General features: G+C 45.9%; 1 protein-coding gene across 2 annotated transcripts in view; it reads left to right on the forward strand.

Annotated features, from left to right (window-relative positions):
- The window catches only part of PLB1 (phospholipase B1), a 113,886-nt gene that overhangs the window by 13,633 nt on the left and 87,538 nt on the right, over positions 1-12,715 (forward strand). For both annotated transcript variants that reach the window (XM_075595412.1, XM_075595413.1), the window contains exons 9-11: positions 98-175; positions 2,086-2,148; positions 2,934-3,016. In XM_075595412.1, the coding sequence (XP_075451527.1) occupies positions 98-175; positions 2,086-2,148; positions 2,934-3,016 (224 nt within the window). The remainder of the gene's footprint in view (positions 1-97; positions 176-2,085; positions 2,149-2,933; positions 3,017-12,715) is intronic.

Below are 12,715 nucleotides of genomic sequence, written 5' to 3' on the forward strand. Positions count from 1 at the left end.
GTATGCTTTTGTCGGGGGCCTACAAGTGTACTCCCAAATCAACCAGCAATCAATCCCTTAATCTGCGGAGTGTGATGTCTCCTTTTCTTCTTCTTAGACTGTTTCTTTTGCTGATGACTGGAAGCTGATCATGATATTCGTTGCGGCTGAAGACCTGTGTCAGTTCTGCAATCAGGTAAATGTGTTGCTGCATAACAAGCAAGCAGCCATATCATGTAATGTCGGAGGAGGAGGACGTGTGGTGTGTTCACGTTTTCATATGGTGGGAGGTCATAAGGGGTAACCAAAGATCCTGAGCAGTTGCATTATAAAACATCACTTGCGCGACAAGGGAGACAATGCAACTAAAATATGCTACGTGTTGCAAAAGCACATACATTCCATGTTCCATCCTCCCATGTTCCATCCTCCATGTTCCATCCTCCATGTTCCATCCTCCATGTTCCATCCTCCATGTTCCATTCTCCATGTTCCATCCTTCATGTTCCATCCTCCATGTTCCATTCTCCATGTTCCATCCTTCATGTTCCATTCTCCCATGTTCCATTCTCCCATGTTCCATTCTTCCATGTTCCATTCTCCCATGTTCCATTCTCCCATGTTCCATTCTCCCATGTTCCATTCTCCCATGTTCTATTCTCCCATGTTCTATTCTCCCATGTTTCATCCTCCCATGTTCCATCCTCCATGTTCCATCCTCCATATTCCATCCTCCATGTTCCATCCTCCATGTTCCATCCTCCATGTTCCATCCTCCCATGTTCCATCCTCCCATGTTCCATCCTCCCATGTTCCATCCTCCCATGTTCCATCCGCCCATGTTCCATCCTCCCATGTTCCATCTTTTTGAATGCACATAGAATAAACAAAAGAAGGTAGTCACACCCCTGCTAGTACAAAAATCTAACAACATCTACATCAACTTGAAGGCATCAACTCAAAAAAGGTATTGCGTCTGAAGATAAAAAAAACATAGTCCACGACAAAAATGAAAAAATGAATGAGACAAGAATACTTACAGATAGAGTGATAAACACAGCTCTAAACAGACTGGAGCTTGGGTTGGTGGCCCTTCCATTGGTTCTCAGGATTAGGTATCGCTGTATCTCTACGTACTCCTGTCTCGTTACTTTTTGTTGTGGACGTTTTTGATGTGTGTGTTCTTTTTAACCTTTTTAGGCTCAACACATTTCTGTGTAGATGCCTTGATAACGTAGATAGGATGTTTTTAGATTTTTGTACTTGGAGTGCTGTGACTACATTGTTTTATTAATACTACCAGAGTCCGTGGGGATGATGAGTGGACAATCCGCGTGCACCCGATGTATAAACTTTATTACTGAAATCGCGAGTGACTGCAAACATGAGTAAGTGCAACATCGACATCAACCCTTCGGAGACTATTACCCAGATGGGTGAGAGTCTGCAGCAAGGGCCACAGCATTTGGAAACTTTACAAAGACAACGTGAGGCAGATAACCTAACTCATACCGAATCACCAACCCAGGACTACCCGTTCCGGGCGGACACACGTCCCCGAATTGCGACAGGGGCTGTCAATCCCGGATACACCTGACCAGCCACCTACAGATCACAGATAAGATAATGGGTAATCATCCTCTGCCAGGGATTGCTGAAGAATAGAAAAGAGCACAGCCAGCAGAGATGTGAATGCCTTAAATAAACGTATGCTGATGGTTTCTGTGATAAGATGATGCTCAGAGAACACAGAGATAACATCTGAGAGCAATAAAACAGTGCAGCTCCAGCTCCCTCAGAAACACATGACTAGGCAAATGGGACAAAGGGAAAACAAAAGTTGGGACACAGCATTAAAGGTGTAATTTCTCCTATATTGTCTAGAAACAACCTTCGGTAAATAATATAACAGTCTAAGGATTCCCCTAAACAAATCTAACCATGTTCAACGCAAATATTTATCTGCTCTAATGTTTGGTGAAAATAATTGCAAAATGCATTTCTCCAGAGCCTCTGAATGAGGACGTGTTTGTCAATTAGGTGTTTGTTTTTACCCTTATCCCACCCCACCCTAATCACAGGACCTGTGTTTTTGTGTTTTCACAGGACGATCACACGCAAAACACAGTGAGGAAACTAGTGAAAGTCTTGGATTATTTACATCAAGAAGTAAGGAACCATAATTACATCTCAGCCATAAACCATTGTCATTTACTGTTATACACAGTAAATACTACATACATTTACTGTTTATATATATATATATATATATATATATATATATATATATATATATATATATATCTCAAATGGAAATATTACTGTATGCTCATTTGCTCATATATATTATGTTAAAGGGAAATGCTATACTTTATTTACTTTATAAAAATTGGGAGATGATTTTTTTTTAGCATGGCCTCATTTAATGAATATATTTGACATCAGCATTTTTCTTAAATATTTACATGGATCACAAACAGTTGCTGAGCTTTATGAAAACTATTTAACAGCTCCAATCCACTCCTCCTTTTTTTTCTTATGTATTCCATTGCAAAAATAGCCAAACCATGTACAGTATTATGTGCCACAGGGCTGAGACTAGTCATCATGCTTAATACTGAAAACCATACCGTGACGTGCGCTTGGGGAGACTGCAGTCACTGCAATGCATCTATAACTGGGTGCTGGCTGCGTTATCCATATAAATCAGGGGTGGCCAACTCCAGTCCCCAGAGGTCTCCAACAGGCCAGGATTTCAGGATATCCCAGGTTCAGCACAGGTGGCTCAATCAGTGGCTGTGCTGAATCAGGGACTGACTAAGCCAGCTGGAGCAGGGATATGCTCAAGACCTGACCTACTGGTGGCCCTTGAGGACTGGAGTTGGCCACCCCTGATATAAATGCACTTATGCCTCATAATTTGAGTAACTTGGTTTTCTTTCCAACCTCTAAAGCTGCCGAAAGCTTTTGTGAGTCTGGTGGATTTAACGGAGCTGGCCGGCAATTACCTGTCCCACCCGAGCCACTCTGACATCAGGTAAGATGTGGTCACTTCACTTATTTACAGTGGGCCCTAATTCAGCAGGACTGTACATGGGGGACACAGCTTGCTCTTATTCCTTGTTTAGCCTCTTTCTTCTAATACTTACATTACACGTGACCCGTCGACATCAGAGCCCAATCTTCTGTATGGCGCCCGAATCGGTGCAATCAGCCATTCACTGTACTGCACCGACACACTTTATTCGAGCAAATACCCAGTATGTACCTGGCAGATACCTGGAATGCGCCGCTCCTCACCTCTGACAAGCCCCGTTGCGTTTGCCTTCCCAGCCTGGGTTCATGCCTGGCTGACGGGCGGCTGATCTGTTAAATGATAATGATTAGGATTTAATAGGCTGCAATGCTTCGCGTGTCTACCAGATGGCATAAATTCATGAATTGTAATGCAGTATATATATATACTGTAACTGCGCTTTGATGACTTCAGGGCAGTATGTCTTGTTATTTCTTTGTTGCTAATGGATGCAGTAAATATGAGAAATCTCACACCGGCCCAGATACAATCATCTCCATTTTAACATTAGTTTAACAGTAACGATTACCCACTAAATGGAATAATTTAACATTAATCCAGTTTTACTCTTTTAAATAGCATAGTGTTACATTTGTATGGCCGTTTGTATGTATGTATGTATGTATGTATGTATGTCTTTATTTATATAGCGCCATTAATGTACATAGCGCTCCACAGCAGTAATACACTTGACAATCATATAAATAACAAATAACATATCATGGGAATAAGGGCATCAGACATAAAAGGAACATTGTAGAAGAGGAGTCCCTGCCCCGAAGAGCTTACAATCAAGGTAGGGAGAATGTACAGAGACAGTAGGAGGGCGTTCAGGTAAGTGCGTCTGCAGGGGGCCAAGCTTTATGTATCATGTATAGTATTAGCCACAGTGCTACTCATAAGCTTCTATAAGCAAGTGTGTATTGAGTTGGGTCTTAAAGGTAGATAGAGAGAGTGCTAGTCAGGTATTGAGGGGAAGGGTATTCCTGAGGTGTGGAGCAGTCAATGAGAAAGGTTTAAGGCTGGAGAGGGCTTTAGATACAATGGGGGTAGAGAGAAGACATCCTTGTGCAGAGTCGGGATGGTGCAGAGCGAGAAATTAGGGCTGAGATGTAAGGAGGGGCAGAAGAGTGTAAAGCTTTTAAAGTGAGGAGGATACTTGAGTGTGAGATGCGTTTGTGCTAATGACATGCAAAGAGGTGTTTTCCCTAAAATCACATATCTACCAAAGCAGGGGTGTGCGACTTCAGGTGCTGCGCCCCCTGCCTGCTCTCCCCCAGTGCTCGCGCCCCCCCTTACCTTTGTTGCAGCGTCAAATGATGCTGCAGGGTGAGGGGTCATGTGACGTATGGTAAGTGAGAGGCAGAGGCCTCACGCGATCCCCCAGCATTTAATTTAGATGCCTCGGAGAAGAGCTCGGACCTCTGCAACCGCCACGCCCCCCTAAAAAAATCTAGCACCCCCCAGTTTGCGCACCCCTGCGCTAAGGGACAATGAGGTTAGCGCAGGGAATTGATGTTATGTATTTTGGTCATACCTAGAGGTGGCGTTACTCCCATCCAGATTCTAAAATACGGGTTTTGCCCGACAGGGAAGGAGAGAGCCCTACATTTGTAACGCACCAAGGGACTTATATGCCTTCCGAAACACTCCTTTACACAACATGTGGAGAGATATCTGCGAACAAAACTGAACACACCTGAGATACCTGAGAAATATGTTAATTTATTCACTTGAATATACTTTGCACATCGCAATGAGCATATTTAGCAGGCATCCCAGGTGCGTCCCCCATACTAAGCTTAGCATTCCAATAGAATATACTTTGAATAAATGACTAATTTAGTGGAAATTATGTTTAAACAGACATGTATTACAACATGATGTAAACCAGATTCCCGTACAATTAAGCATTATTCCAACATAATGTGTAAGCATACTTTCCCTACGCTGTACATTTAAGTATGTAATACCAGTAGAAGATGTATATATATATATATATATATATCTTTATTTGTATAGCGCCGTCCATGTGCATATACAGAGCTTTGCAGCACTAAAACATATGACATATTAGTAGGATACATATATGATTCCAGTAGATTTTTTTCCTTATTTCAATTGAGCTTTAGAGGAAGCTTAAGATGGCCTAGCAAAGTTATGCTCAATGCGAGTGTTAGCTTAGCCTCGTTAGGAGTGTAACACCTAGTAGCGAGAATACACAACAAATGACACCTCATCTGGGCCTCTGAATGGGCGAGTGTTTGTCGGTATAGTGTTTAACAACACGAAGACATACAACTCGTAGGAGACTACTGCCCACACGGAGGAGAATCTGCTGCCAGGACTGAATCATTTTGTAACTCAACGACGACAACAGGAGACGGGAAAGCGGGACCGGTGTAGGCCTCATCAGCAATCTACAGATAACAGATAAAATAAGCACAGAAAACCATCATCTGCAAGGCATTGAGAAGTGCACACCCAGCGGAGATATAGATGACTTAGACAAACAGAGGCAGATGGTTCCTGTGATACCACACGGTGCTCAAAGAACACTCAGGTTATCGCAGAAACACGTGATAAGTCGAATGGGACAAAGGGAAAACAAGAGATGGGACACAGCATTAAAGGTGTAATCCCAGCTAGAACAACCTTCTGTAAATAATATAACAGTCTAATGATTCCCCTAAACAAATGTAACGGTGCTAAAAGCAAATATTTGTTTGCTTTCAATTTTTTTTATTCATTACAAAATACAAAATACTAATTATTTGGGGTCTCTGATGGGGCAAACGTTAGTAAATAGTATTTTTTTTTTTTACACTTATCCCACCCCTATCCTTATGAGAGAGCATCAACCAACCATATTTATCCCCCCCCCCCCCCCCCCCCACCCCAATCGCAGATAGAGGCCATTACAGGGTGTGGGGTGCATATACCTGCTGGCAAAAGGAGGGCCGAGTCGTCCGCGATGACTTGGGGACACATTAACAGGCTTCTGGGGTTCATACCCCACATAATACTTAGCAGTGCAGCGCCTCCATCGGCCTTAGGCTCCAGGGAAATGGAGATGATCTCCCACTGTAGAACTGATTACCTCTCCCCCCAGTTAGATCACACACCAGGCTGGAGGTATATTGCAAACTGGAACGGTTTATTACTACGGTCTGCAGTAACACAACAAGTACTCAGCAGTCTTCTGCCTCATACAGTCTCTTGGCTCAGTTATCACTGAAGATGGTCCCTGGACCGCCACTACACCCGCAGCCGTCCTGGCTCTTCCCCACCTCCCTAGCGGAGGCAGAGGTATTGGTCCACACTCACTCCTCCCCGCAGGGAAGAGCACATAGGTAGGCCCCAATCTCAGGCTCCCAATTGTGTGACCTGCCTTCATCAGAGAGAAGGAACAACATCCATATTTCGGGCGGTCCTGCCCTTAAGTACAACCAGAAGGTGGGTACCCCATTGTCCCAGCTACAACAGAATGTACCACCCCCTGCTGTCACTCAAGTGCAGTACCAAAGGTGAAGGGGAAAACCCCGTGATGACTACTGGCAAACCTGCAAATACCAGGGTTTATTGCCAGCCCATAGGGTAGAATAGTAGCCAGGAGTGACCCCGCTACACCCTCCCTCTAGTGGATTACCAACGACCACGCTTGGGTCCTAAATTTTCGGGTACTATCTCTGATGAAACCTGAACAAATAAAATATAATTTCACATGAATATCACTTTAGGATGCATGATATACATTGTCTGTGAATACAATACATTACAGTTTTATTTGAATACACATTTCAAATAACTGCTTTACTGAAACATGGAAGAACCCTTTTCTTAGGGGGGTCGTCTCATGCCATGATCCACTCTCTCTAAAGTGAGAGCAGTACAATATTCCTGGTAACATACTGGGCAATCACATATCTTTTTGTCCTGGGCGGTTTGGGCATAGGTCTATGGGCCATTACATATTTCTGATACCGGGCCAGAAATGCAGAAGTCAGAAAACCCGGCCACACCGAAGAACTATCTGTCTCAGAGGCCAAGGCCATAGCGGCCATGGCAGCAGCGACCGCTTGTTTACGGGCCAAATGTTCAGTCATCGATGGAATAAAGGCAACAGTTCCTTTCACTGGAGCTATAGCGGTGCTCGCCGGAGCGGGAATCGAAGGCTTCACATCTGCCCCAGCGATCACTGTAGCAGTGGCTTCATCGCCAGAAGATATCGCCGGATCTGGTTGCAAGTCCAAGGCCCGCACCCGAAGGGCGTCGACATCCGGCCGTTGTGTAGGGGTGATACTGTATCTTGGCCTTTGTCAGCTTCCGCTGCATGGACGTCGGCACCGGAAGGTACCTCCATCGATACCGGAGAATCACTGGATAGGCCTCTGGATACCTCCACGAAAGGTAGGCTCTTCCGCCTCCCAGGTCTCATGGTCGCGGTCATCAGTAATGGGCTCCGCTGTCTCTCGGAGCTATTAGAACTGTTCTGTTCCTCCACAGCATCGGTCGGCGTATTCGACAGCCGTCGAAACACCACTGAAGACTGTCTGAGACTGGCACGAGAGAAAGAGGGCAGAGACACCTCCTCAGAGGAAAGACACCGGATCATTTCTGAGTCATCAGCGGCAATTAGCAGAGCCTTTCCTGGCTCCTGCACCTTTGTGAACAATGGTGTCTCATCACCCCAGGTAGTTACCTTACCCGGCATCTCGTGGGCTGGTCCCGGTTCACTGACCATCTCTGGTTCCTCTGCGGGTACCGGGTCTGGAACCGTCTCAGCTTGCTCTGTGGTCAGTGTTGGGATACTCAGAAGCATGGTAGGTACCACTTCCCATCCACCTTTGCCACCAGAAGTCATCCTGGTATCCAATATGGGTCAAAGTCCATATCTCCAGACATCTTTCTCTGTAGACACGGGCACGAGCAAGGGGCAGCTTACTCCGTTCACTCGCCAGGCTCCGAAGAACTGAGGGTGCGGTCCGCTGCATATGGTACCTCCTTTATTCTCCAAAGTCTTTAGACATTGGCTGTCGGCATGTCCCCTCCCTCTGGTGGAGATTAGAGGAGGGGTACTTGGTGATGTAAACTGGGCGTGACTGGCTATTGGCTGAGCCAGTCACATCGCTTGGGTGGGGTGTTGGCTTTCGCGCCAAACCCGTACAGATTTCTGCAAAAAGTTCTTGTGCAGCCTGTTTGCAAGCAGCACGTGCGCTCTCCAGCTTTGGCGGGAGACGCCATTTTAGCTCATGTAACTCACGTGGCGTACTCGCGGGCAAGGGAACCTCCATTTTGGCCACAAGTCCTTCACAGACCACACAATGACCGCGATTCCGGCAGTAATCCGTTCCTTGTGGTTCCTCACAGCACATAGGTCAGCAGTCTACCAAGAGTAGGTTGTACCCCAGGCAAGCAAAGCTCCATCTCAATACGCTGCACATGATCTTAGTCCATTACAAGCACTCTGTGGTTCTTTAGTCTGGTTACTGGCTAGTGGTACTCTGGGCTTCTTCTAGCGGAGGTTCAGGCACTGGAAAACATCCAGGCCCCCTCCTAAGATACTCCCTATGCAGTACCCTTACGCTGCCTTTTTTGGCTGCCAGTATCGCGGATCCTATCCAGAGGTCCCTGGAGCAAAGTTAACCAGGGCACACCCTAGGCATCCTGACTACCCGCCTCATGGTGACTTAGAACAGCAATAGCCTTTGTGTCTCCGGACCATTCACCCGATAGGGCAGTCTAGGTTGTTCTTTGCGAGGTTTCTCTCCCCCTGACTAATCCTAGCTTCTCTCCTTAATTAGCACTTGTTCTGGAAGCGTACCTTGTTACTTTCAGCTTTGTTTCGCTGTAAGCCTGTCCTGTTACAAATCTCAGCAGCGCCTCCAAATGTAATGGTGTTTCCTCCCCCCAATTGCAGATAGAGGCCATTACAGGGTGTGTGCTGCTTATACCTGCTGGCAACAGGAGGACCGAGTCATCAGCGATGACTTGGGGACAAAGGAACAGGCTTCTGGGGTTCATACCCCACATAATACTTAGCCGTGCAGCGCCTCTGTCTGCCGTAGGCTCAAGGTAAATGGAGATGATCTTCCACGGTAGAACTGATTACCTCTCCCCCCAGTTAGATCCCACACCAGGCCGAAGGTATATTGCAAACAGGAACGGTTTATTACTACGGTCTGCAGTAACACAACAAGTACTCAGCAGTCTTCTGCCGGATACAGTCTATTGGCTCAGTTATCACTGAAGATGGTCCCTGGACCGCCACTACAGGCCAAGGGCACCCGCAGCTGTACTAGCTCTTCCCCACCTCCCAAGCAGAGACAGAGGTATTGATCCACACTCACTCCTCCCCACAGGGAAGAGCACATGGGTAGGTCCCAATCTCAGGCTCCCAGTTGTGTGACCTGCCTTCCTTAGAGGAAATTTGGAACAACCTCCAAATTTAGGACGGTCCTGCCCTTAAGTACAGCCAGAAGGTGGGCACCCCATTGTCCCAGCTACAACAGGATGTTCCACCCCCTGCTGTCACTCAAGTGCAATACAAAAGGTGAAGGGGAAAACCCCATGATGACTACTGGCAAACCTGTACCAGGGTTTATTGTCAGCCCATAGGGTAGAATAGTAGTCTTTCAGGGGGAGGGAAAGAGGTTTTCTGGCCGGGACTGTACCTATCTCTGATAGGCCCTGTTGGAATGGAGGTGCTGCACCAAGATGAGAGCTGCAGATCCAAAAGCCAGTCCTGTTTATCCCCACTAACACCGGCGGAGACTCAGTATCCTGTAAGCCTAACAGGTGAGCAGCACTACACCGGTAACCAGAACCGGATCTCCCTAGGGTGGGGGAGATAGGGGTTACATAAGAAAAAAGAAGACGAGTATCTCTGATTGCTGCTTTTACACAGCCCACCGCTGCAGAGCGTGCACCAGCAACAGCTAAACATAATATAAAATCTAACGCCAAACCAGGATTTCTTTGCAGTACTCCACAGGTGTACCATCTTCTTTTATTGAAGTATTTCCTGCAGCCCAAATCACTGTTATTTACAACTGAGGCAGTATATCACTCTTTTGAGACCATACGTTTATCCCAAAGTGCCTTGTTATTATAGCACTAAGAAGCAATAAAAGTCATACAATTTGGCAGAAAAGCTGTGGCTCGCTGCTGATTCAGTGCAGCTCCATATAGATTTCTGTTCCACTCACTGCTTCAGCCAATGAGAAGCCTGCAAAGCCATGGACAGGGAAGCCGTTTAGTAACAATATACCGCAGCAAAACATTTCAAGAAATGTCAGGAAAATATCTGGTTGGGGGCTAGTTTAACCCTTTGAGTGCATCCGGCACAGTGCGGTCGCTTTCAATAGCGGTCACGTGACAGCGGGCGGCCATTTTGCAGGAAACGGAAGAGGAGGCGGCGGCGCCGGCGTCAGTTTCCTCACTTGGCAGATTGTGTCCTGCACTCCATGGGAACGTAGGATGCCATATAAAGGCCCAAATAAACCTCCGTTGGGTATTATGTAGTCACGTTACATCGTAGGGAACCCACAGGGGTACTCCTAGGACTGTAACGGTTTGGGCTGTTTTCCTGCAGACACAGTTATATTACAGGACAAAACTGTACTGGGGTTCTGTAAAATGAACGCTGCCCAAATTGAAGTCAATGCATGGTGACTCCTTATTAGATGTTTTCATTCCACTTGATCAATATCTTCATTAGTAATGAAAGGGTGCTGTAACTATGGGAGTCAATTAAAAAATACTACTCTTGCCCTTCAGTTCCATGATCATCAGCTTCACTCAACAGCTAGAGATGTAGCTAACTTAATTGTCTTCAGTGCCACTGCCGCTCACGGTCACTCAACCGTGGTGATCGCAGCACCGGAGGTGTGACGCTGCGGTGGTCTCATCCGTAAGCGTGGTAGAAGCAAGAGGTTTTTTTTAGGAGATGGGAGGGAATTGGGTCGAGGCTGCATGTGGTGGAGGTTGAGGAGAGCAGCAGGAGAGATACTTCTTCCTCTGTAACTGGAGAGACAGACAATGGTAGCTGGAGGATGATTGGGAAGGAGGGGTATGGAAGGCAGAGGAGATTTTTTTGGACAATAGCTTCCACCTTGCACTTGAAATAATCGGCAAGGTCTTGGGCTGTCATGGAAGGAGTGGAGTACGGTGTGACAGGAGGTCGAAGAAGGGTGTCAAAGACAGAGGTTTGGGTTGACGTTATACCTGTATATAAGTCAGGTGAAGTAGCCATGTTTGGCAAGAAAAAGAACAGAGTTAAAGCAAGACAGAATACATTTGTAGTGAAGGAAAATTGGTCAGAGAGTGTGACCTCCTCCAGAGGCTTTCAGTGAAATGAGAGCAAGAGCACGAGAATGTCTGTGTGTTTAGCCAGGGTTGTGGGTCGGAGTGTCAGTGTACAGGACGAGCATGCAGTACTGGTCAAGTGAGGACAAAAGGACAGGGTTATAAGTTGTGACAAGGCTGTTTGAGTCAGTGGTGGTTGGTAGTAAAGAAAACTTAGATTTTAGACTGGATTCCAAGGAATGAAGGTTAATGGACCACTGGTTGTGAGCTTAGCAAAGAGAGGCTGGAGGTTGTGTGAGTAGTTTGATAGAAAATGAGACTAGGTTATAGTCAGAGAGTGGGAAAGGAGAGATTGAGAATTCATATAAGAACAGATTTTTGTGACAAAAAGGTCAAGGAAGTGTCCATCTCAGTGGTTTCTGAAAGCAGTCCTTTGGAGGAAAACAAAGGAGGAAGTAAGATGCACAGGAATAAGAGGAGTCACCAATGTTAGAGTTAAAGTCCCTTAGGAAGAGAGTGGGTGAGTCAGAAGAGAGGAAGAACAATAACCAAGATGCAAAGTCAGAAAGGAAATAGGAGTGTGAGGATGTAGAGTAGTGTTATATTGCCTATATATGGACAGCAATATGCAGAGAGAGTAGAGGAAAGGGGGCCAATAGCATGGGCCTCAAAGAATGGAGATGTCAGGGAAGCCGGTGTAGGTAAGAGCAGAAACGTACAGTGAGAAGAGAGAGGAATTCCCACTCCACGTCCAAAGGGGTGAGGTGTGTGTGTGAGAAGGAAAGACCGCCCTAGGAGAGAGCTGCCTTCAGGGCAGAGTGAGACTGTGAGAGCCAAGTTTTTTCAGTGCAAAGAGCTTAAGAGAGCGAGGGAAGAACAGGCCATATATGGCTAGTGTTTTTTTTAGAGAGAGCGTGAGCATTCCGGAGAGCACATGAGAGGGAGAGAAGCGGGGGTAGGAGAGGGGAGCGTGGAGTAGATATCAGGTTGGAAGGGCTAGAGCTTATAGATATTACAGATGAGAGATATCTGCCTTGAGCAGCAAGAAAGATAATATAATTATACAGCTGTCTAAACATCTATGGATATGTTAATTACATCCATTACATTTATTACATTATATACAGATTTACTACTTGAGTTGCCTTCAATATGATGGCTAAAGTATATTCACTGTTGTAATGGTAAGTAGGTAAACAGTTTCCATTCAAAAGCATTGGCAAAGAGTATGACCGTTATTTACTAATAAATAAGATACCTTCAGGAGTCAGAAGGCACCTTATGGTCAACTAAACTGAAGGGGCCATAAGATGCCCTCTAGCACCAGAAGATGTCTTATGTCACTTAATAATA

This window comes from Ascaphus truei, chromosome 4, assembly GCF_040206685.1.
Source record: "Ascaphus truei isolate aAscTru1 chromosome 4, aAscTru1.hap1, whole genome shotgun sequence".
NCBI classification, from domain to species: Eukaryota; Metazoa; Chordata; class Amphibia; order Anura; family Ascaphidae; genus Ascaphus; species Ascaphus truei.